Source organism: Pelophylax lessonae, assembly GCF_965119305.1.
Source record: "Pelophylax lessonae genome assembly, chromosome: 4".
Lineage (NCBI taxonomy): Eukaryota > Metazoa > Chordata > Amphibia > Anura > Ranidae > Pelophylax > Pelophylax lessonae.
Genome location: NC_138771.1, coordinates 20,102,586 through 20,127,647, shown reverse-complemented (window position 1 = coordinate 20,127,647; position 25,062 = coordinate 20,102,586). Strand labels below are relative to the sequence as shown.

The window sequence follows — 25,062 nt, the reverse complement described above, 5'->3', positions numbered from 1 at the left end:
AAAAAAAAACAAAAAAAAAAAAAAAAACAGCCTTTTTGCTTGCACATGATTGGATGATGGACTTCAGCAGAGCTTCTCCTCATTTACTAAGCTCTGGAGCAGCTGCACTTGCACAGTGCAGTCTAATTGCCTTTAGCAAGCCATTTAAATGAATGTGAATGCTGGCTGTGCAAATAGGCACAAATAGCTGCAGCCGCCGACTCTGCAGTCTACAGGCTCACCGGCAGCAGCTATCTGGTAGCATCTGTCAAAGCCAGTAGAAGGAATCAATAGACTCTTGCCATTAGGATTTGCAGCATGGCAAAATGCCCGTACAAATGGAGCCTGAGGTAGGCCATAGAATATGTGATTTTCTTTTCTGCAACCACAGGTTGGTGTTGATAGGGGAATCCTTCCGGCTGAGCCATTGTGTTCTCTGGCCTGGAAGAGGGGGTGTGAGGAGCTGTACCTGCCGGGAGAACACAGTGATTATCGCTATTGGCTATAGCCGCTGGCAATAATCAAATGCAAAAGTCTGACATGCCGGATGTACCCAAGTCGATGGATGGATCGACCTGGACACAATCAACCTGCCCATAGATAAGTGGTGCACCGAAATGAAAATGATGGTGCTTAAACTGAAAATTCAGGATGCACTTGGCCAAAAACTGAAATTGACAGTTTACATATTTTTTTTTTTAATTAATATTAATATTTTTGCTATAAAATCAATTAGATGCGATTTTGCATTGAAGTCACTAGGGGGCGTGATTTTGCATTGAAGTCACTAGGGGGCGTGATTTTGCATTGAAGTCACTAGGGGGCGTTTCTGCATTGAAGTCACTAGGGGGGCGTTTCTGCATTGAAGTCACTAGGGGGGCGTTTCTGCATTGAAGTCACTAGGGGGGCGTTTCTGCATTGAAGTCACTAGGGGGGCGTTTCTGCATTGAAGTCACTAGGGGGCGTTTCTGCATTGAAGTCACTAGGGGGCGTTTCTGCATTGAAGTCACTAGGGGGCGTTTCTGCATTGAAGTCACTAGGGGGCGTTTCTGCATTGAAGTCACTGGGGGGCTTGATTTTGCATTGAAGTCACTAGGGGGTATCACTAGGGGCGTTTCTGCATGGAAGTCAATGGGATGCAATTTTGCATTGAAGTCAATAGGAGGTGATTTTGCATTGAAGTCCATAGGACGCAGCATGCCATCACCATATTTTTTTTCTATTGGCAAAAATGCTGATAACCCCGTTTTTGGCTGATAATTTTCGGTGGCCGATCTATCGGTGAATCCCTACCAAAGATGAGTCAAATGTCAGCCAGTTCAGCATGGACTGGCTGAGATTCAAACCATCTATGGCCGGCTTAAGAGAGAAAACGGAGAGCAATAAAAACCTGACAGGTTTTCTAACCCTTCCCTACTCCATCAAAAAAAAATACCTTTTTGTTCTTCCAGTTTCAGTAAATGATCTCCTCTGTGTAAAGCCATTGATCACAAAAGTTTCCTGATCAGCTTCATAGCCATAGAGTAAACGTTTGCTGGCTGCAGGCTCATCAGACCTGTCGGGTTTTGGACAAAAGCTTTTTACTTTGGCTCACAGGATCTATCTGAGATCTCCATGAACTCTCCCCGATACGCTTCTTCATCGGAAGTGGAATGGCAGACGAGCGATAAGCTTCTCAGCCATATGCCCCATTCCCTTCTACTTCACAGGCTGTCTCTGAAAAGCTGCGTTTGGATTGGATTCAGTAACGTGAGATGCAGAGCAGCCTGTTCATGTTATGCAAACAAGGTTATGTGGCATCCCAATCTGCTTTTACCATTTCCACACAGCCAGCACACTGAACGCTCGGGGGATCGAGAGTGACACCATGGAAGAGCACTTGGCATTTTCATGGCTTAGGATGCTAGAACATGCAAATAAAAACTTAAGCATTGATCCTAATGGCAGAAGGAAACGCAAACAAAAAAAAATATTAGAAAAGCTGTGGTAGTGTTACTAAACCCACAACAGTAAAATCCGTAAGTGAAAATGTCCAAATTGGGCCCAATTAGCCATTTTCCCTCCCCGGTGTCATGCGACTCGTTAGTGTTACACGGTCTCAGGTGTGAATGGGGAGCAGGTGTGTTAAATTTGGTGTTATCGCTCTCACTCTCTCATACTGGTCACTGGAAGTTCAACATGGAACCTCATGGCAAAGAACTCTCTGAGGATCTTGAAAAATAATTGTTGCTCTACATAAAGATGGTCTAGGCTATAAGAAGATTGCCAAGACCCTGAAACTGAGCTGCAGCACAGTGGCCAAGACCATACAGTGGTTTAACAGGGCACACAAAGAGGCCAAGACAGCAGATGGAAGGGGCACATGTGCTAGAAACCACCCCCCCTGCAGAGCAGTCAGAGGGAGGGAGAAGAGGATAAGCTGGCAGTGCAGCCCGAGGGAGAGAGAAGAGGAACAGTTTCTGCAATAAGACAGTACAGCTGGCCCTCCTGCTCAGCAGGTGCCTGGGTCCCCCTTTTGAACTGATGGGGCCAAGGCCCAGTGCAGGAGGGCTGACTGTACTGCCTCATCAGTGGCTCTGACTCAGCCCATCAGTTCAAAAGGGGGGCCCAGGCCCAGTGCAGGAGGGCTGACTGTACTGCCTCATCAGTGGCTCTGACTCAGCCCATCAGTTCAAAAGGGGGGCCCAGGCCCAGTGCAGGAGGGCTGACTGTACTGCCTCATAAGTGGCTCTGACTCAGCCCATCAGTTCAAAAGGGGGGCCCAGGCCCAGTGCAGAAGGGCTGACTGTACTGCCTCATCAGTGGCTCTGACTCAGCCCATCAGTTCAAAAGGGGGGCCCAGGCCCAGTGCAGGAGGGCTGACTGTACTGCCTCATCAGTGGCTCTGACTCAGCCCATCAGTTTAAAAGGTGGGCCCAGGACCAGTGCAGGAGGGCTGACTGTACTGCCTCACCAGTGGCCCTGACACAGCCCATCAATTCAAAAGGGGGGCCCAGGCCCAGTGCAGGAGGGCTGACTTTACTGCCTCATCAGTGGCTCTAACTCAGCCCATCAGTTCAAAAGGGGGGCCCAGGCCCAGTGCAGGAGGGCTGACTGTACTGCCTCATCAGTGGCTCTGACTCAGCTCACGTCAACCATTCTCGATAAAAATAAAAAAAAATTGACACGAGAAAGATGAGAGGAGCAAATGCCATTTATTGTGGTCAACAGACTTTTCTATCCTACAGCTGTAACTAATGAGGCTCAACCTTTCCCCGAGCTGTGAGAAGATCTCAGACGAGGATGCAGCGGTATATTCTCTACACCACTAAAACCACCTCTATCATCCCATGTTACAGTCTAACACAAAAAAATTCATGCTGTAAAGCTTTTTTTTTAAATAAGCAAAAAATTGTCATCCATTTAATCTGTAAAATTCAGAATGTGAAACGAGGATTTTACAGGAGTATCCTGAGGAGACTCATAAATATGACATTAACTTCAGCTCACATCGTTTCCCGGAGAAATAAAGCTTTTATCAAATTCAGAAGAATATGACCCAGTTGGCTGTAGAATAGAACGCAGTAAAAAGGTACTTACAGAGACCAAGGCTTCGGTGACACTGGTGAGAACAGACGGGCGTAATGAGTGGATGAGGATTTTGTGCTCCGTGACGGCAAAGACCAGCAGAGTCACCGCATTCTCGGGACCCAAGTTCTGCAGCAGCGTAGAAAATTTTCCTCCGCTGTTTGTAAGATAAAGTTTCATATGAGCAAAAAGTATAAACCTCATGAAATGCAGGAAATTTTAGGACAGTTCTAGGTGTAATTTCAGAAACGTAAGTATGAATATTTTCTGTAGGTGGAGTACGCCGCTCTCTTGAACAGCCAACATGACATAAAGGTAAAGAATGGCTTCAGCCTACATGTCTCTGCCAAAAGACACCCCCGATGCGTTTCGTCACACCCACCAGGGCTTCGTCATAGCCCCTATGACTATGAACTCTAAAGTCCCATATACATGGGCCGAATATCGGCCGGTTCAACAGAAACTGGCCAAGATTAGGCCCGTGTGTGTACGGTAGCCTGCATTTGACTTCTGCACATCAGCGCTCTCAGTCTATGGTGTGTTCTGGGGGGCGACATCGGGTAGTTAGTACAGCGAGCTCCTCTTTAGATTATCTGGTTTTTTTTTTGTTCAACCTGCTGGGTACCTTGCCTAAGCCTTGGTAGGTGGGGCAAAACCGTTCTTTACTTTAATGTCACATTGGCCGGTCCAGACAGAAGCGCTCTCCTTCATCTACTGCTCCAAATGAGCACATCAGCACACCTGCATCCCTTCATTCCTGTGAATCACGGGAGAAGTGCTCCTGGCTACGAGTGGCACCCTATGCTTATTATTGAAGTCACTATGAATATTTTATGGACCATTTAACTAGAGAAATTTAGCTACATTGCTATTCCGTATAGGTGCCTATGGGGGGCAACAGAAGTGATCCATTTTTAGAGGGTGGTTGGGAGGGAATATATCGCCTCCTTACCTACTGTTTAAATCCCAAAAAGGCCAAACATGTAGCAAACTCATGCATTGCTCTGAATGAGCCCTTAATTCCTTAGAAAGGAATAAGCTCAGGCAGGTTTAGGCACACCTGCCTGAGCTATCCTGCCAGGAAGTTGTCAAAGCTGAAAGCCAATCTTAGGCATTGGAACCCTTAACCAACACGCAGGTGCACGTATACAAGGGGTGTGTATTATATGTGTATACACAAGGCTGCAGGCATGCCTCCGCCTCCTATGATTGGCTGTCCACTTTGACAGCTTCCTGGAGGGATAGCTCAGGTGGGTGTGGACTCATGTCCAAACACTCTTGAGCTCACACTGCCTAGCATGTGGCTCAGGATAAAACCCAAACCAAATGGCACAGAGCTTCTTGAAACCATGATTGCTCATTCACTAATTAGCTCAGCAGTCTCCACCATCAGCCTGACCATACCAGCAGTGTCTCTGGGTAAGCTACCTTTCTCCCCAGGTCACAAAAATAAATACAGACCAGTACTTGAAGAACTGAGATGCCAAGTTAAAATATCACCAGGACTGTACCGATTTGTAGTTTGTATGTTCTCTCACAGTTTGCATAGGTTTCCTCCTATAGATCCGAAATGAAAACGAGGCTTGGTTTTACAAAGGATGCATATAATTGTGATGACGCGGCATGGTGCCTGTAGCCTTGGAAGACATCTTTAATGACGAAACGAGTCGGATGGATCAGCGTGCTTATGCCATCGCATTCCAAGAAGTAAATGTCCATGTCGGCTTGGTGATTTTAACTAAATGCGCATTTGTTTTTATATAAATGTGAGTGCATATTCTTGTTCAATAAATCTTGTTTAGGATTTTATGGCACTCTGGAGAGGCTTTTTTCTGTGTACCTTGCATGAAGACCTTTCTTGGAGCCCCTAGCATAATTTGTTTTATTAGCAGAATCCTAGCTGATGAGGGAGCAGTTTGGGGAAGTGAAGTGGCGATTTAATCACTTCCCATGAAACCGACATACCTCTACATCAGCTTGAAGTGGTTGTACCAGGGTGATGCCTGCAACCCGGCACTGTTTTTTAGATGCGGTTGTGGCATTCTGATGATAACCGATGCAGTTTAGCAGCAGCTCGGCTGTTATCCTGAACACCCCCACCCCCTGCACCGCCTTCCGCCGCTCTGCCCGGGTCTCCCGTCCCACCGGAAGACCTGAGCAACCAGCCAGAACATCCGCTGGCTGATTAGAGTCCTGACCAAAGCCAGATTCAGCTTCGATTGGGCCTCTGATCAAAAACGTTTAGGTCGCAGAAGTGTGAAACGGGGCTATGTAACATTTAAAAGTTTTACTTAAAGCGATCACATCACAGGGAAGAATGCAGGACTCCATAGTCGGACATGTGATACAACTTTTGGACTTTATTTAAAGATTCATGGTGTGCTGACAAACATAAAAGATTCACGTGCGCCAAAACGCATGGTGCCATTGCACCTTGTGGTTCGGCGGGGCGCAATTTTGCAAAAAGGTCAAGGACTTATTTTTCCCGTAGGGCATCCAATTTAAATAAATAGGCAGTGTACACACACACTCCATCGCCCCTGCATGGTGTGAATAGAGCCTTATACACTGCTCAAAAAAATAAAGGAAAACTTTGAAAACACATCAGATCTCATTGGGTAAAAATCTCATGCTGGATATCTATACTGGTATGGACTGAGTAATGTGTTAGGAAAGAAAGGATGCCACATCGTTTGATGGAAATGAAAACGATCAGCCTATAGAGGGCTGAATTCAGACACCCCAAAAAGTGAAAAAATGATGCATCAGGCTAGTCCATTGTGCTGAAATGTAATTGCAGATGGTACTCAGGGCATTGTGCACCAGGAGGAACCCAGGACCCACTGCACCAGCGTAGGGTCAACAATGGGTCCAAGGATTTCATCCCGATACCTAAAGGCAGTCAGGGTAGCCTGTAGAGGTCTGTGTGCCCCTCCATGGCTATGCCTCCCCAGACCATCACTGACCCACCACCATACCGGTCATGCTGAATGATGTTACAGGCAGTATAACGTTCTCCATGGCTTCTCCAGACCCTTTCACGTCTGTCACATGTGTTCAGGGGGAACCTGCTCTCATCTGTGAAAAGCACAGGGCACCTGCCAATTCTGGTGTTCAATGGCAAATGCCAATCGAGCTCAACGGTGCCGGGTAGTGAGCACAGGGTCCACTAGAGGATGTTGGGCCCTCAGGTCACCCTCATGAAGTCTGTTTCTGATTGTTTGGTCAGAGACATTTACACCAGTGGCCTGCTGGAAGCCATTTTGTAGGGCTCTGGCAGTGCTTATCCTGTTCCTCCTTTCACAAAGAAGCAGATACCGGTCCTGCTGATGGGTTAAGGACCTTCTACGGCCCTGTCCAGCTCTCCTTGAGTAACTGCCTGTCTCCTGGAATCTCCTCCATACTATTGAGACTGTGCTGGGAGACACCGCAAACCTTCTGGCAATGGCACATATTGATGTGCCATCCTGGAGGAGTTGGACTGCCTGTGCAACCTCTATAGGGTCCAGGTATCGCCTCATACTACCAGTAGTGACACTGACCCTAGCCAAATGCTAAACTAATGAAAAACATCCAGAAAAGATGAGTAGGGAAGATTTCAGTAGCCTCCACCTGTAAAACCATTCCTGTTTTGGAGATCGTCTCATTGTTGCCCATCTAGTCCACCTGTTAATTTCATTAACACCAAAGCAGCTGAAACGGATTAACAACCTCTTCTGCTAATTAACTGACCAGATCAATATCCTAGGAGTTTGACTTGATGCTATACTCTGATAAAAAGTGTTCCTTTAATTTTTTTATCAGTGTAGAATGCACACAAAAAGCTGCACAAAGAAGAACTGTTATTTCCAGAATATTCCATTTTTGGTATGTCAAACTTCAGTGAATGATTGAGGAAGAATTAGAGATGTATTGAGACCAGCAACCAAGGCAGCAAAGGTCAATGCAGCTTACTGATTAATTATTCGTGATACACTGCTCTCCGTAGTTTGTCTGTGAAGGTCATGAGACTTTGCCAGGAATGGCAAGCCAAAAAAAAAAGATTATTCAATCGCTAATTAATTTTCCCAGTAATTACATGTAAATGTTGCTGCAATTATGCAAACGCAGAAAATACAGTCTGTACAAGCCACAAATCACTCGCTTTCATTTTTTTCCCCCTGGTGCACTAATGAACCTCAGCATAAAATCCGAGACCGGTCACAGAGCTGGCAGTTGTTTCCCCCGTGATACACAGAAAAGGAGAGAGAGACGTCGCACTGCGGGAGAAGAGGTTGCCAAAGTAACCAAAGCGTGTTTGTGCCGGCAGGCTTAGAAAACACGCCTGTCACATGACAGCACCCATCAGGTTCAATTAGCTTTTGATGTGCAGTGTTATGCAATGCTAATCCCGGGGGAAGCTGGAATTACACTAGTCCCACCTGTGTGTCCCTGAGCCCAGCGGGACTCCCTGCGCAGAAAGTGGTCCCAGTTTTAAAGCCAAAGAAATGTGTACTTGCCTGAGTGGAAGCGGTGAGGACACGGGCTGGCTGAGGATCAGGGTATCGTGCGGAGAAAGCTATTCGGAGAGACAGCAAATTGTGTTTACTCAGCAGAGCAAAAAAAGGGTTAGAAATACACAAAAGATGAATCATAAAGGCTGACCCCCCCAAATAAAAAACAGTTTATTAGTGTGAATCCGGTCACAGCATATCAAATACACCAAACAAACACACAGGTGTCCACTCTGTGCCCCCCCCCCCCCCCACCTCCTCCCCCTTCAGCTAAGCTCTATAGCAGTGGTTCTCAACTCTGGTCGTCAGGACAGATTTTAAGTATCACCTTGGGGAGATGTAGACTAAAGTACTGCAATCACTGAGCAGCAAATTTCATCACCTGTGATGTATTTCAGTTATCTTGCAAACCTGGCCTGTTAGTGGGTCCCGAGGTCCGGAGTTGAGAACCACTGCTCTATAGCATGGGGAAACATGGGAGGAAACCAGATCCTGCTTGTACCATAATACAGCAGCTATGGAACATCAAGGTTTTACTCCATGGCTCTTTTATTCCAAGTAAATCTAAAGCTGGTCATACACTATACCAATGATCTCCAAACTGTGGCCCTTTACTTGCTTTTATCTTGCCCTTGCCTTTTATTTCTCCCACTGACCCCAATATTTGAGTACTATTCTTCCAACTGACACCAATGATGGGGCCCTATTCCTGCCACTGACACCAATGATGGGGCACTATTCCTGCCACTGATAGCAATGGTGGGGCACTATTCCTCCCACTGACACCAATGGTGGGGCACTATTCCTCCCACTGACACCAATGGTGGGGCACTATTCCTCCCACTGACACCAATGGTGGGGCACTATTCCTCCCACTGACACCAATGATGGGGCACTATTCCTCCCACTGATACCAATGAAGGGGGACTATTCCTCCCACTGGCACCAATGAAGGGGGACTATTCCTCCCACTGACACCAATGGTGGGGCACTATTCCTCCCACTGACACCAATGATGGGGCACTATTCCTCCCATTGACACCAATGATGGTGCACTATTCCTCCCACTGACACCAATGATGGGGCACTATTTCTCCCACTGACACCAATGATGAGGCACTATTCCTCCCACTGACACCAATGATGGGGCACTATTCCTCCCACTGACACTAATGATGGGACACTATTCCTCCCACTGACACCAATGATGGGGCACTATTCCTCCCATTGACGGGGCACTATTCCTCCCATTGACACCAATGATGGGGCACTATTCCTCCCACTGACATCAATGATGGGGCACTATTTCTCCCACTGACACCAATGATGGGGCACTATTCCTCCCACTGATACCAATGAAGGGGGACTATTCCTCCCACTGGCACCAATGAAGGGAGACTATTCCTCCCACTGACACCAATGGTGGGGCACTATTCCTCCCATTGACGGGGCACTATTCCTCCCATTGACACCAATGATGGGGCACTATTCCTCCCACTGACATCAATGATGGGGCACTATTTCTCCCACTGACACCAATGATGGGGCACTATTCCTCCCACTGACACCAATGATGGGGCACTATTCCTCCCACTGACACCAATGATGGGGCACACTTCCTCTCAGTGACACCAAAAATGGGGCACTACTCCTCCCCCCTAATACTAACGATAAGGCATGGTTAGGGCCTGCTGGCCACAGTCCAGCCCCTCTAGGGTCTGAAGGACAGAAAACTGGCCCTCTGTTTAAAATGTTTGGAGACTCCTGCACTCTATGAATAGCGGCTGGTTTCCTGAACACTAGCCAAAACTAACCAACTGGGTGGCTCTGTTAACCTCCCTTCACCAGGCATCCTTCAAGTGAAAAATCAAAAGGAGCCAATCAGAATAATCGAAAGGAGCCAGGCAGAAAATTGTTGGAAAACAGTAAAAATGTATGGCCAGCTTTGGGCCTCATTCACACAGGCACTGTCAGACGTGGTTGTATGCATTTTAGAGGTAATGAGTAATGATTATAATGCATATAAAGGCAGGTAAGGCTTTTTCAATGGTGCCAACTTAGTGTTTACCTGTGTTTAGAAACAATAGAATTCTGTGAATCTAGAATCTGACTAGAAAAACTAAATGCATGTAAATGCGACTAACCCTGCTTTAAAGAAGAATTCCAGGTATGGATACTTTTACATAGTTACATTGTTCTAGCTTAGCCTGTATTGTAATGTAAATACCATACAGGTGGGATGCCTCTAGAACAGGAGTGTTAAAATTTGATTGTGGACCGCATCAGCAGTATGGTTGCCCTCAAAGGGCCTGTTGTGTCTAGGGTGTGTTCCGTTCAGAGCTCAGGATTAAGCTGTGTACATAGTGCAGAGTTCAGGGGTGCGTTATGCACAGATGGCAGAGTTCTGGGGTGCGTTATGTACAGATGGCACAGTTCAGGGGTGCGTTATGTACAGATGGCACAGTTCAGGGGTGCGTTATGTACAGATGGCACAGTTCAGGGGTGCGTTATGTACAGATGGCAGAGTTCAGGGCTGCGCTATGTACAGAGTGCAGTGTTCAGTTCAGGGATGCGCTATGTACAGAGTGCAGGGTTTAGGGGTGCGCTATGTACAGAGTGCAGGGTTTAGGGGTGCGCTATGTAGAGTGCAGGGTTTAGGGGTGCGCTATGTACAGAGTGCAGGGTTTAGGGGTGCGCTATGTACAGAGGGCAGGGTTTAGGGGTGCGCTATGTACAGAGGGCAGAGTTCAGGGGTGCGCTATGTACAGAGGGCAGAGTTCAGGGGTGCGCTATATACAGAGTGCAAGGTTCGGTTCAGGGGTGCGCTATGTACAGAATGCAGGGTTTAGGGGTGCGCTATGCACAGTGTGCAACCCCAACCCCACCATCTCCAAAGCTTCCTCGCATCTCTCCCCTACTTTGCCTCACTCTAGTACCTCCCTGTGTAGGTGACTCTGCCTCACCTTGCAGGAAAATCGTTTTCCCTCTCAGATTCCGAACATCTGTCCCCGTCTTGAGTGCCGGGATCTGTTAGTTCCAGGAGCTTCTGAGAGCAAAGCTGTCCCTTGAAAACACAGAAAGCTTCTGTATTAACAAGTGACAGTGGGGAAAGGGACTGGAGGGTGACAGCCGGAGGTGGCGGAATGGAGTTCCACCACATTCTGGATGTAAAACTTGGTGCAGGGGCCATAGGACAAGGCCTGCAGTCCACATTTTGCAATTGGTGCTCTAGAAGCTGGAAATCAATGTAGAAGATAATGCTACTACAGCGATATCCACTAGCTTCCAGGTCCAACTTCAAGTGGCTGCACTCCTGATAACTGAACACAGGAGGTCAGCTGCTCAAGCACAGGTGCCAGTCGGAGAATGTTTTGCATCTTCTCAATCAATGCAAAGCATTCTCTGATTGGATGAGGGGGAGAGGCAGGTGGTGATGTCATGCTCTCCACCTCATCCAGAGAATGCTTTGCATTCATTGAGAAAATGCAATGCACTCTCTGAATGGCGCCCGTGCCAAGGCTGCTATGTTTACAACGCAGCTGCTCAGAGGAGGGACCCAAAATTCTTCTTTAAAGCAATAACATCTAAATGCATGAAAATGTGATCTGGGCAGCAAAAAGTTGTTTATACAGGTTATTTAACATATCTATGTCTCATTTACACATTTTATGTATATATATATATATATATATATATATATATATATATATATATATATATATATACACACACACACACAATTACTGTAGTACACCTCTTTTTGGAGATCATAGCTAGTTTAAGTAGTATAGGCAAAACTTTTTTTTTTATCCATTTTGGATAGAGAAAGGGAAGGTTATAACTTCTGTAAGGTTTATTTTTGCCATTTTTGTCCCATTGGGGAGATTTCTCTCCACTTCCTGTCCCATTGCCAAACAGGAAGTGAGAGGAATACCCTGCAAACGAAGCCCCCAAGTCACCAGAACTAGTGTCCCCATTGGAAGATTTCCCCTTATTACTTTTCTGGGGACAGCCCAAAATTTGGGATTTTCTTTTACTTTCAATGATAACGGTAAACAGGAAAATTAGAGAGGATGAATCTCCCTAATGGGGACACAGGCAGCAATAAAAACTGACAGATGTTCTAATCCCTCTCCACTCTGTCCAAAACGAAAAATGTTGCCCTATGTAAACACAGTAGAATTTTTATTTTTTATTTTAAACTGGGCATGTACATACATTTGTATAATGCATATAGTGTAATGTAGGCTCAATACTTCTCAATGGCCCCCGTCATGTCCAATTAATACAGTATTTGAAAGATCATTCAGCATAACATGTCTGAATGCAAAATAAATATAATTTGAACATTCTAGTATATATCATGTTAGGCTTAATGCCATATCCAGTTCAATCCACAGAATTTTTTTTTTTTTTTTTGAAGAATTCATATACATAAGTCTTTAAGTTCAGCCACCAGGTAAATTAATTTACACTTTTAAGGAATATTTACCTGAACTAATATTCTTGGTCTTTGAGGAGAAGGAAATGGAACTTTATGCATAAAGTGGGAGATGTGCCTGGATGAAAGGGGAAAATATAAAAATTACCAAAAAAGCATCAAATACATCACAAATAACATGTCAAATATATTGTTAAAAAAACAAACTACTGGGCTGTCCTAAGCGGAAACCCTTTGGACTATGGTCACAGATATTATCAAGAATCTTACCATGAATAATAAAAAAAAAAAAAAAAGGCCGCACTCTATCAAACAAACAATAAGCAACTGTGCAAAAAAAAAAAAAATCGCTGATGTCAGATTTTAACAAAAGTGTTCAATGTAAATAAATAATATTAAATAAAAAATTGTGCAAAAAGTCCAAACAGTTCTAGTTAAAGTGGAACTTTCCACATGAAAAATTATGCCACCAAAATTAGTGTGTGCTGTAAATTACCTCCAGCATTGCTCCAATTTCTTCTTGCTGGAGGCTGCCATTTTGTTGAAGTCCAGAGCCCCTGAGCAGAAGTAAATCATCAAGCGGAACTAAACCCATTGATTTAACAGTTTCAGAAAAGTTACATTCCTGGAATGCCGGGATTGCTAACTGTCAACATTTGCTTGTTTCCTCGACCACACTGTCCAACCATCAATTGGCTGGAGTCATATTAGATCACATGTGCAGCACCATGGCATTTGCAAATCAAACAGAAGCAGTTTCCTTGGCTGTAAAGGATAAGAGGGTTTAATTCAGGGATGTCCAAACTACTACCCTCCAGCTGTTGTGGAACTACACATCCCATGAGGCATTGTAAAACACTGACATGACTAGGAATGATGGGAATTGTAGTTCCTGAACTACTCGAGGGTCATAGTTTGGAGACCCCTAATTCTCTGTCAGCAGATCTGTCTCTAAAAATTCATCAGTGCCTAAAGGTGCCTAAAAATGGAGAGCAACAGAGCATGTGCAGAGCAGGGTGAGACAGTGTATTACTGAATTCTAAACAGTATAGACACTTATTTTTATGTTTTACATAGCTATACCTGCAAAAGGGGCCAGCCTGAAGTGATCCAGCAGGACTTAATTTTCTGACTAAAGTTAAAGTAAATGCATCCAAAAACGTAAAAGGAAAGTGCCTCCCAAGAAAAACAAAAACCCTGATGACGCCAGACATTGCTGACGAAACACGTTGGGCGACTTCCAGGACATGTCGTTTCCGGACGTTGGAGCGCAAACTGGTGCTTTCAGTTTCCATGTCCATGCTGATATACGCCTGAACATTTTAAACTGATGCAAGTGCAATTTTAAAAAGGTTTGAATAAAACAAAGATATTACTACTCTGAGAGATTCCCCTAACACTTACCCTGGCGAGGGAGTTTTGTACAGAGTCGCTTAAAAGCACAGGCGCATCACGTCGTCCATGTGTAGAGGATACAATTGGCTGGCTGAAAACCTAACAGATGCATATGGAGATATCTGGGATATCTTGGGATACTTTAAACGATCTTTGAGAAAAGAGTTCATATATTTCTGGTGAGTGCGGTGTGCTTCTACTGGAAAGAGGAAGAGCACGAATTTCCTGGGTGGCAATTTCCTTCATGTTTGGATACATTTACTGGCACTGAGCACTTTAATTAGAACTATTATGGACTTTTTGCACAATTTATTTGATATTATTTATTTACATTGAACATTTTAATTAAAATCTAACATCACAGATTTCTTGCAAAATGGTCTACAGCAGTGGTCCTCAACCCTGGCCTACAAGGCCAACTAACAGGCCAGATTTTAGGTATTACCTTGGGGAGATGCAGACTAGAGTACTGCAATCACTGAGCAGCAAATGATATCACCTGGGATGTATTTCAGGTATCTTGATAGTTATCTGGCCTGTTAGTGGGCCCTGTAGGCCAGGGTTGAGGACCACTGGTCTACAGGACTAGGTGGAAAACATCAGTGGAGGTATCTCAAACATTGAAATAAATGGTCGATGATTGCCGATTTGTATCCAGAATGTGGACTGTATTTGAATAGTGACCCATAATGTAGTGATGATCTCTGGTTGATGCTTATGTGCATGTGTGGGTGTGCACATATACATGCACATATGTATATCTACACACATGAATATGTTGCATTTTTTTTTCTCTCCTACATACATTGGGATGATACTCTTGCCCAGGGGTTGTTGATGTTACTAGTCACCCCGCCCAAAAGGGCGGGTCGGTAACACCCACATCCAGAATCGTTTCCTGCCATTCTGCTCTGTATAAAAGAAGGGTGCTGGTAGTCTTTTCTTGTGGCTCTGAAGAAGAGGAATTCCTCGAAACACGTCAACCCACAGGGGTCTTCAGTATCTGCTGTACATATTGACACAATGCGGATGGAACTATGCTGAGATCAGTGATGCGGTTTAACAATTGCAAGTTTGTGAGTAGAATACTTACCATGTTTTTAATACAATTGATTATTTGTCTCAGGATAATGCACTAGGTCGGTGCGCTCTCTGTGTGTTTTTCTATCGTTGCGGTGTTGTAGACTTCCCCAAGTCTTTGAGGCCAGCAAGACCGTGGTTATCCGCTTTCAAGTGTAATGAAGACATAAACATACCCATCTGGAGAGGTTATTTCCCTAAGCGCAGGAGGCCTTGTGTTTATGTGGATGTGGCTTTGCTGCTTTAGGAGGGGCCTCATTCTCACAACTGTTCACTTGGCATTAAAGTTTAGAATATCATATTTGAACTTCACTCATTGGACATGTAGTACCCTCCTAGGTAGGTGCTAAGTGAGAGAGTATAGTTTTTGGCTCTGTCTGCCTATCAGAGTAGCAGCAGGCAAATCTATATTGCTTTCTGCCTACAAGAGAGCAGGATCTGTGAGTGAGGTCTGCTCAGTGTGTGATTCATTGAGTTTATGAGGAGTGTTTCACACTGGTCCAATAGGGAGGCATGTTGGACAGTGGGAGGAAACCTGCCCAATGGATACACATGCTTTGATACAGTCCTGGTGATTGGCAGAGACAGGCGGTCTCAGTGCATTCTGGGATACTGTATAAAAAGCCAGGAGCACATGTGCTGCGGGGTCTTTGGCTGGTGAGCCCCGGAGGGAGGGTGGCGGCTGCTTCCTCCTCTGTAGCAGTGGCACGTGGCCTCAGGAGGTCATCCTGAGGGCCAGAGGAATGGAGCTGAACCCAGAGGTCCAGGAAAGCTGACTGGGGGGGAAGACACTGGCGACCCTAAAAAAACAGTATCGTGAGTACAGGGGATCGTGTCAAGGGGCTTGACCTGAGGGGGGCCACCCCGGGGTAGGATAGTCAGAGGACGGGTGTCAATGGTCAAGAAAGAGGATACCAGGAGAGTGTCCTGAAGATAACTTTAGTTCGACAAGTCATCTGGAAATCAAGACTTAATCTTAAATCCACCTAAGTGGCAAGGTGGAACAACAGCCTGGCTGTATCAACAGATAAATGTCCTCCAAACTTTGTGCATATTTAATCTGGAGCATCCCACTAATTCCTTCTCCCATCCCCAATTTGTAAAATAAAAACAAAACAACATACCCCTGGATTAATTATTGACTGAGCCAAGAAGTAAAGTGATAGAATGCCAATTTTGCTAACAGTAACCCAGGGGGACCCGAAAGTGTGGAAATTCAGCAGTCCTCAAGGGGGCAGTGCTACAGACACTGTAGAGCGATTTTTCTTTTTTGTATATACATGTTGGACCTAGGTCTTTCACAGTTTTAAGTAGATCATTACACATTTAGATATTTAGCATTGCATTTATTATTTTTACATACACTCAAATTGTTGGAACTGTGGCATAACAAATAAAAGATTTAAAAAAAACATAATTGACAGATTTCTAGCCATTATTTTACTGCTGGAACTGATACATAAGCATTAAGAGTCAACCCTAGAAGACAGTCACACTACTATGGTTTACAAAGGAGGTCTGAAAGACAATCTGCTCGGAGCGTGCAGTAAGTAATAGCTTGACACTAGATGTCGGAGCGCTGTGGTGTGTTTTTAGGAGTGTGTGTATTCAAGCGGACAGGCAGAACAAGAACTTGTCAGTTAATTATTTATAGCCTCTCACACAGATAACTTACTTTTCTATGGGGAGCACATGGGGTCCAGAGATGGAATAACGGTAAAGAAAAGTGAGAAATTTCTTGAAAGCGTCAAAGAAAGGCCAGTGAGACAGAAGACAGATGCACTTGCTAACATGGATGATTTTAGAAGGATCCATTTTTCCTTCGCCGTTGGTTACAAGTCCTAACTGTGATTTCTGTTTTTCCGTGAGCTGCTCTGGAACATAGGGCTCATAGAACTGTACAGCTGCTCCGTAAACCTATGAGAAAGAAGAGGTCATGTCTGTAAATATGAGAGAAAGGGATGTGGTTCCCATGCAATAATTTATTGGATATACTATCTTAAGGGGTCTTTTCACTACCTAATTTGGACTCTGGTGTAGAAATTTGAGGGCATCCCCCCAAGCTTGGACACCTACTTCTAAACAACAACATGATCCACATTTGACTATTGCTTACCATGCTTATCAGATGCAAGTCCATATATTCAGGCATGATGGTACTATTACAGCATCAGACTACTGATATAGCCGATGCACAAACTGTATGACGCTGCAGATCTAATCTGTAAGAGCAATTTTCAATCTTGGTTAAAATCCCTCTCTGCTTTACTCTAAAGCGGGGGTCTCCAAACTTTTAGGTACGAGAGCCACATTATATATTTTACAAAAAATCTATTTTATAAATGAAAGGATCTGTTTTACTTGGTTCTGTTTTTGAATCAGCATATGATTGAATTCAGAACATCCCCCCCCCCCAACCCTTACATTAGGGACCAATCAGAGCCCCCCCTTACATCAGGTTCTCCATCAGAGCCCCCCTTACATCAGGTTCTCCATCAGAGCCCCCCTTACATCAGGTTCTCCATCAGAGCCCCCCCTTACATCAGGTTCTCCATCAGAGCCCCCCTTACATCAGGTTCTCCATCAGAGCCCCCCTTACATCAGGTTCTCCATCAGAGCCCCCCTTACATCAGGTTCTCCATCAGAGCCCCCCCTTACATCAGGTTCTCCATCAGAGCCCCCCTTACATCAGGTTCTCCATCAGAGCCCCCCCTTACATCAGGTTCTCCATCAGAGCCCCCCCTTACATCAGGTTCTCCATCAGAGCCCCCCCTTACATCAGGTTCTCCATCAGAGCCCCCCCTTACATCAGGTTCTCCATCAGAGCCCCCCCTTACATCAGTGACCCCATCACAATTTCTCCTTCCATCAAGGTCACCATCAGAAATCCCCCTTTTATCAGTGTCCCCACTAGAGCCCTCCTTACATCAGGGTCTCCATCACAGTCCCCTTTATATCAGGGTCACCATCAGTGAAGACCAACTGATCTAGATCCTCAGTCTCAGGCTGCAGGCCTGATAAAAATCTTGAAACAGGCCGGATGTGGCCCGTGTGCCAAAGTTTGAAGACCCCTGATCAAAAGAGAAATTTCCAAGCAGATAAAGGTTGAAGTAGACAACCTTTCAAGAGGCTATCCAAGTTTTCCATCAGAGCCCCCCTTACATCAGGTTCTCCATCAGAGCCCCCCTTACATATGGGTCACCATCAGAATTCCTCCTTATATCCATGTCCCCATTGCAATCTCTCCTTACATCGGGGTCATCATCCGAATCCCCCATTACATCTGGGTCACCATCAGAATTCCTCCTTATATCCGTATCCCCATTGCAATCTCTCCTTACATCGGTATCATCCGAATCCCCCCTTAAATCTGTTATCTCCATCAGAATCCCCCCTTTTATCAGTGTCCCTACAAGAGCCCTCCCTACATCAAGGCCTCCATCACAGCCCCTTTTACATCAGGGTCTTTATCAGCGGAAAAGACCAACTGATCTGGATCTTCAGTCTGTGCACATCAGGTGCAGGCCCGATAAAATCTTGTAGTAGGCTGGATGTGACCCATGGATCATAGTTTGGTGACACCTACTCTAATGAGAAATTTCCAAGCAGATAAAAGGTTGAAGTAGGCAACCTTTCAGGAGGCCATCCAAGTGATGTTTGCACCAGACTGTCCTCAGGCTGTTTTGCCACATGATGTGCAACATATCTGAACAGACTGTGTTCCTATTCAGATGCTTTTCAGTGCTCATGGCACAAACCCAAACAAAAGTTCAGGCAGAGAGACAGTTGTTTGCAGATTTTGGTGAAACCTATAAGCTGAAATGCAGGCCTAGGCCTAGCTCTGATGGTCTCCTAAAGGGTCTTCTACACAGCCCATAAGTTACAGGGAGGATTCATTTCAATGTTACAGATTAGAGAGAGATTTCTTCAGCTTCACCTTTTAAAGCCTAAGCACATATTCTTAAATCTTACATAAACTTACATTGAATTAGTTATGAGGTCTGTTCTACATACAGCCAATGTAAAGAAAGCGGGGGCAGATAATTGGCATTCTTACAAAAACGGATATCGTATCTCATTGGTTTTTAAAAGCGTAACTAAACTTTTTCTTTTTTTACATTTCTTTAGTTTCTTCCTGGTTTCTGGCCAAAATGATGGTATGCATTCTAGAAGTATTCATGGGGGGAGGGGCTCTCTCAGCTAAGCACACCCCCCTACAAGCATGCCTGAGCTAAGGCAGATGGATTCCAGGAAGTGCGTGAATCATCTGCTCTTACTCAAGATGCTCACAGTTAGAAATGATAGGAAGATGTTTTGCAAAGTGATTTTGCAGCAAAATAAAGCATGGAGACACGGATGGGTGGGGGAGTTTGATTTGAATAATAAAAATAAATTGTATAGCGTTTTTGGTGTTCATATGCAGTTTAAATACTCTTCAAGCAGTAGGAAAGCGTGACTATAGTGGCTAATCTACAAATCTTCCAGAGCAATCATGTAATAAAATGATTTAGGTTTACAATAACTCCTACTGAAAATACACCATGAAGCTTAAATGTTCATTTTACAATTACTCTCAAACCACGCTATGTATCAGATATACTGCAGTAACACGTCTTAAATTATGGTACCTTTTCAGCAGATGCTCCAGTTAGGACAAACGTAGAAAAAACTGGGAGTGGATAGTTACTATTGGATGGCCAGCATTCAATTGTCACCCCCATGGGCAAGCAGAAGAGAGGCACAGATTCAGGCAAAGGAAAGGATTCATAATCTTCTTCGGGATACCTGCATATTAAACCTATGGAGACAGACAGAGGCAAAACTCCAATCACCACAACGCTTGCAACAGTGTTTTTTTTTTTAAACAGGTGGTAAAAATGGTTATTTATGTAAATATGTGGGTTATCACATTTGATCCCAAGGCTACATAACATCAACTCAGGACCCTCTACAGTCCAGGGGTCTTCAAACTATGGCCCTCCAGTTGTTCAGGAACTACAATTCCCATCATGCCTAGTCATGTCTGTGAATGTCAGAGTTTTACAATGCCCCATGGGATGTGTAGTTCCGCAACAGCTGGAGGGCCGTAGTTTGAAGACCCCTGCGTAGATCTACACCCTGTTCCCACTCCCAATAGTGCTCTGAGCTCCTTAGGTGAGACTTCTAGCCTGGACATCTGTACACATGCGGGCAGGCTATTCCAATCAATTCAGCTGGTAGCACATATGCGATCAGACAATTCCAATCCAAAATGCAGATTACCCAAATGGTTACAGAACAAAAGTCTTACAAAGGCTGGGGATATCTACCTTTCTACCAGGAAAAGTTCTACAAAGAAAGTTTTTATGGAATACTGTGAGTGTCTATACCTGCAATGTGTTTAGTGATTGGTCTAACACGGTCACATGTGGGTGGGGAGAGGAGGTCCTAAGCCCCACGTATGCTCTAGAATCAAGATCGCGATTATTATAAGATTAATCGTGCAGCTCTAAGCTCCGGTAACTAAAAGGGGCACGCTAGTATCGGGCACTCAGGACTCCTTCCCGCATCTCTTGCGGGGTTGTCCAGGTTCCGTCACACAGCGCTCGCCCTCTGTGGCAGCAGACAACGGCATCTCTCCCCCATGAGCCTGCACACCATACAGAGCTCACTGAGGATCCTCCTCCTCGGCTCTGATGTACACAGACAGGAGGAGGAAGAGCCGGGGAAGAGGGACATTAACTGCAAGAGCTGCGCTAATTATCTGAGGTCTCTGCATAGTTTAAGGATAGAGGAGGGGGACACAGTAACTGGGAAAGGAGGGCAGGTAACAAGGACACACACAGAATTGATGGGGGGGGGGGGGGGGGCAAGAGGATATGTGATGGGGCTGCTTTTGGAGGAGAGGGGACTTGTGCCAGTAGGGGATTTCAAGTCCCCTCTCCTTCAAAAGCACCCCCCCAGCACATATCCTCTTGCTCCCCTCCCCCAAATCAAAGAGATGCCACCTGCACCTCTCTGGTCTCATCCCAGGGTCCCCCTCTCTGCTCTGCTCTCTTCCCGGGGTCCCCCTCTCTGCTCTGCTCTCTTCCCGGGGTCCCCCTTCTCTGCTCTGCTCTCTTCCCGGGGTCCCCCTTCTCTGCTCTCTTCCCAGGGACCCCCTCCCTGCTCTCTTCCCAGGGACCCCCTCCCTGCTCTCTTCCCAGGGACCCCCTCCCTGCTCTCATCCCAGGGCCCCCCTCTCTGCTCTCATCCCAGGGCCCCCCTCTCTGCTCTCATCCCAGGGCCCCCCCTCGCTGCTCTCATCCCAGGGCCCCCCCTCGCTGCTCTCATCCCAGGGCCCCCCCCTCTCTGCTCTCATCCCAGGGCCCCCCTCTCTGCTCTCATCCCAGGGCCCCCCCTCTCTGCTCTCATCCCAGGGCCCCCCCTCTCTGCTCTCATCCCAGGGCCCCCCCTCTCTGCTCTCATCCCAGGGCCCCCCCTCTCTGCTCTCATCCCAGGGCCCCCCCTCTCTGCTCTCATCCCAGGGCCCCCCCTCTCTGCTCTCATCCCAGGGCCCCCCCTCTCTGCTCTCATCCCAGGGCCCCCCCTCTCTGCTCTCATCCCAGGGCCCCCCCTCTCTGCTCTCATCCCAGGGCCCCCCCTCTCTGCTCTCATCCCAGGGCCCCCCCTCTCTGCCCTCATCCCAGGGCCCCCCCTCTCTGCTCTCATCCCAGGGCCCCCCCTCTCTGCTCTCATCCCAGGGCCCCCCCTCTCTGCTCTCATCCCAGGGCCCCCCCTCTCTGCTCTCATCCCAGGGCCCCCCCTCTCTGCTCTATTCCCATGGTCCCCCTCTCATCCCGGGGTCCCCCTCTCTGCTCTCATCCCAGTGCCCCCCTCTCTGCTCTCATCCCAGAGAGGGACTACTTAAAATCGATGATGAAATGTGCTCTTTTCAGGTGTGCCGTGAGAATTTTTAGATCTTTTTGGTGCGCCGAAATACAAAAAAGTTTGAGAAATACTGGTGTAACATGTTTGTAATTCTTTTTTAATCTTGAGAATCACTTTACTGTTCAATAGATGTTTATTAAAGTTATAGTGAAAATATAAATTCGTCAACAGACGTAAGAGATTAACATAGGTTTACAGGCTTATATTTTTCACAGTATGCTATGAATGTAAGAGAGTAATGCAACTGTATACCACAAAATGCACCTATCGAGTAGAGCATAGTACTTAAATGAAAAAATTGACATGAAAAGGAAAGAGGAAGCGAAAAAAAATAAATAATTACTTAGGAATTCAACAAAGTAAGACAGGACTGAACCTTAAAGCGGAGTTCCGGCCTCAAATACCTTTTTCAACTAAAAATACCCCTAGAATACTAATCCATCGCCCTTACAGAACCGCTATTCTCATACTTACAAGGTGTACGGTATTGGATTTTAGCCAAAATCTGACTTTTAAAAATGCTGTCTGAGCGTGGCCATCTTGGATGTGGGCATCTGAAGCCGCAGTGTAATCTGCTGTGTCCTTCTTCCTGATTCCAGGGAGTGTTCTGGGAGTTCTTCCTGATTCCAGCCTCCTGGGAGTGATGACAAACAGCTCCCAGGATGCAATGCAAAGGCGGAAGTGATGTCGGTGGCCGTGGCCACAGAGGGGGGAGAAAGAGGAAGTACAATCAAAAAACGCCCTGAAAATAAGGTAAGGGACCCCCAAAAAAAATTGAAAATGCCCAATTGTTGATCAGCATAGCGAGCACTCCAGGAATCACTAAAGTTGCAAAATAGGCCGGAACTCAGCTTTAAGTCAAAACAGTCAAAGCGAGAAGATTGTGGTTATCATGCTTTGCGAGTCTCTTCAATGTCTAACCAGAGACAATCGCGCTGCAAGCAGTATATGAATTACTAGAGATTTGAGTTTCTGTGGTAAAAATCTAAATCTAAGGAAAATAGCGCTGTTCCCTCTGAGATTGGCAAAACCCCCTCAGTAATTTGATTTATTAATCTGAAAACGGCTATCCACAGGGATGACACCGAAGGGCAAGTCCAAACTAAATGGCGCAGAGTTCTTAGTGCTCCACATCCTCTCCAACATAGTGGTGAGGTTTGCGCTGCAAATTTTGATATTTTATAAGGGGTTAAATACCAGCGAAGTAAAATCTTTTGGGTGGTTGCCCAAAAGGTAATTTTTTTTTTTAATGACTGTAGGTCGAATAGAAGGCTTTTTGCCATTTCTCTTGAGAGTATGATCTCCCCATGTCATGTTCTCACGCTTTGACGGGGGGAAGATTTGAAAAAAACATCCCCTGAGGAAGACACGTAGTCCCTGTGTCGTCACGCGTAGGGGAGGGGCCAAGTATATGTCAGTGAACAAAGTATCTTACCGCGAGAAAAGCTGATATGAGTGCAGCGGTACCATTGAACCGATCGTTTATGAACCATCAAACTATACAGACTGGTGCGCTCTAGCACCAGTAGCATGTGAGTGCTTTTAAAATATTTTAATAAATAGATTTTATAATAACGTTATTTGCACCATGGATTGTCGTTTTTTTCGTATGCATGAGAACTGCTGAGCTCATCATACCAGATTGGGAACACACACCCTGGAAGAAATTATCCACTTTCCTCCCGTTGGAAATCTATGCTATGCTGGTATTGACCAAGCTTAATTGCGAGGTCACACTCCATAAAGGTGAGCACCCACCGCAAGGAAGGTCACAAGAGTGGAGGTGAAACATAAGACAAACCGCTTTGCGTTATTTAGGCTTCGGATTGTATACCGTACTTATTTATTAATTGAGCACTGCTGATTGGGACTGATTAATATATCCACACAATTACGAATTTGTCAACAAAAAATGTGGATCTTTTTTATTATTTATTGCCACTATTTATTGGCAATATTGTATTACACAAGCATTCATTATGGTTTTAAATAGATCTAATTTCAGATCACTGATGTTTTAATGAATGTATTAATTATTTTGGGTATCATATTTTATCATTGGATAAATTGGATGTTTTTTCATAGGTTAAAGTATATCACATGAGCATTTTACCACGGATTCACATAGTTCTCATATCAGATGGTCTACATTTTATTATTTATGCAGCACTGTCTATATTTATTTGAAAAAAACGTTTTAGTTATTTAGTAAATTGTAAAATAAGGATAAACCCTTAGGCTACGTTCACATGTTGGCGTAGCAGATCGCGGGCAGAATCACCGCGATTCTGCCCGCGATCCGGAAATCATTGCAAATCGCGGGACGCCTGTGCGTTGCCGTTGATTTGCAATGGCACCCCAAACGCTGTGCGATGTTGCCGCCATTTCCGCCTGCCGAAACATTGCGCAGACAAAATCACGGGTCGCATGATGCCCAAAAAAAGGTACAAGAGCTTCTTTGGTTCGTCATGCGACCCGCGATTTTGTTTGCGCGATGTTACCGCGATTCGGCAGGCGGAAATCGTGGCAACATCGCACAGCGTTTGGGGTGCCATTGCAAATCAAACGGCGACGCACAGGCGTCCGGCGATTTGCAATGATTTCCAGATCGTGGGCAGAATCGCTGTGATTCTACCCGCGATCCGCTACGCCAACATGTGAACGTAGCCTTAGTGTTGGAGTTGGGTGAGGTGAAGTATTGGACTATTTGACATGTTAGGGGTATCTTCCAGGGTGGACTGTGAAGGAGAAAATGTTTGATTTTCATGTAACTATATATGTCCTGGGACTGTAGGTCAAATTCAATTTGAAGTGTTCTGAATGTTTCAATTGCAGGACCCACTTGAATGTCGTCTATTGTTTTTAGACCTTTATGTGGCAAATGTGCTACTGGTAGGTCTGGACTGATAATGAGTAGGCATGGGCACATAATAGAGAGGGTGATTGTTGACATTTTAAAGTTGCCAAAATTCATGCCTAGCCCAGCTCGCCAGGCTAGTAACGAGGTGATTATAGTAGGCCATAATGAATTAGTCGAGATTGGAATATACCAGGGGTCTTCAAACTATGGCCCTCCAGTTGTTCAGGAACTACAATTCCCATCATGGCTAGTCTTGTCTGTGAAAGTCAGAGTTTTACAATGCCTCATGGGATGTGTAGTTCTGCAACAGCTGGAGGGCCGTAGTTTGAGGATACCTG

General features: G+C 45.5%; 1 protein-coding gene across 1 annotated transcript in view; it reads right to left on the bottom strand.

The window, feature by feature from the left end:
- DENND4A (DENN domain containing 4A) overlaps positions 1–25,062 on the bottom strand; it is a 306,249-nt gene that overhangs the window by 163,210 nt on the left and 117,977 nt on the right. The window contains exons 5-9 of the mRNA XM_082255258.1: positions 19,584–19,753; positions 16,631–16,872; positions 12,532–12,598; positions 8,046–8,104; positions 3,559–3,703 (exon numbers count right to left, since the gene is read on the bottom strand). Of these exons, the coding sequence (XP_082111384.1) occupies positions 3,559–3,703; positions 8,046–8,104; positions 12,532–12,598; positions 16,631–16,872; positions 19,584–19,753 (683 nt within the window). The remainder of the gene's footprint in view (positions 1–3,558; positions 3,704–8,045; positions 8,105–12,531; positions 12,599–16,630; positions 16,873–19,583; positions 19,754–25,062) is intronic.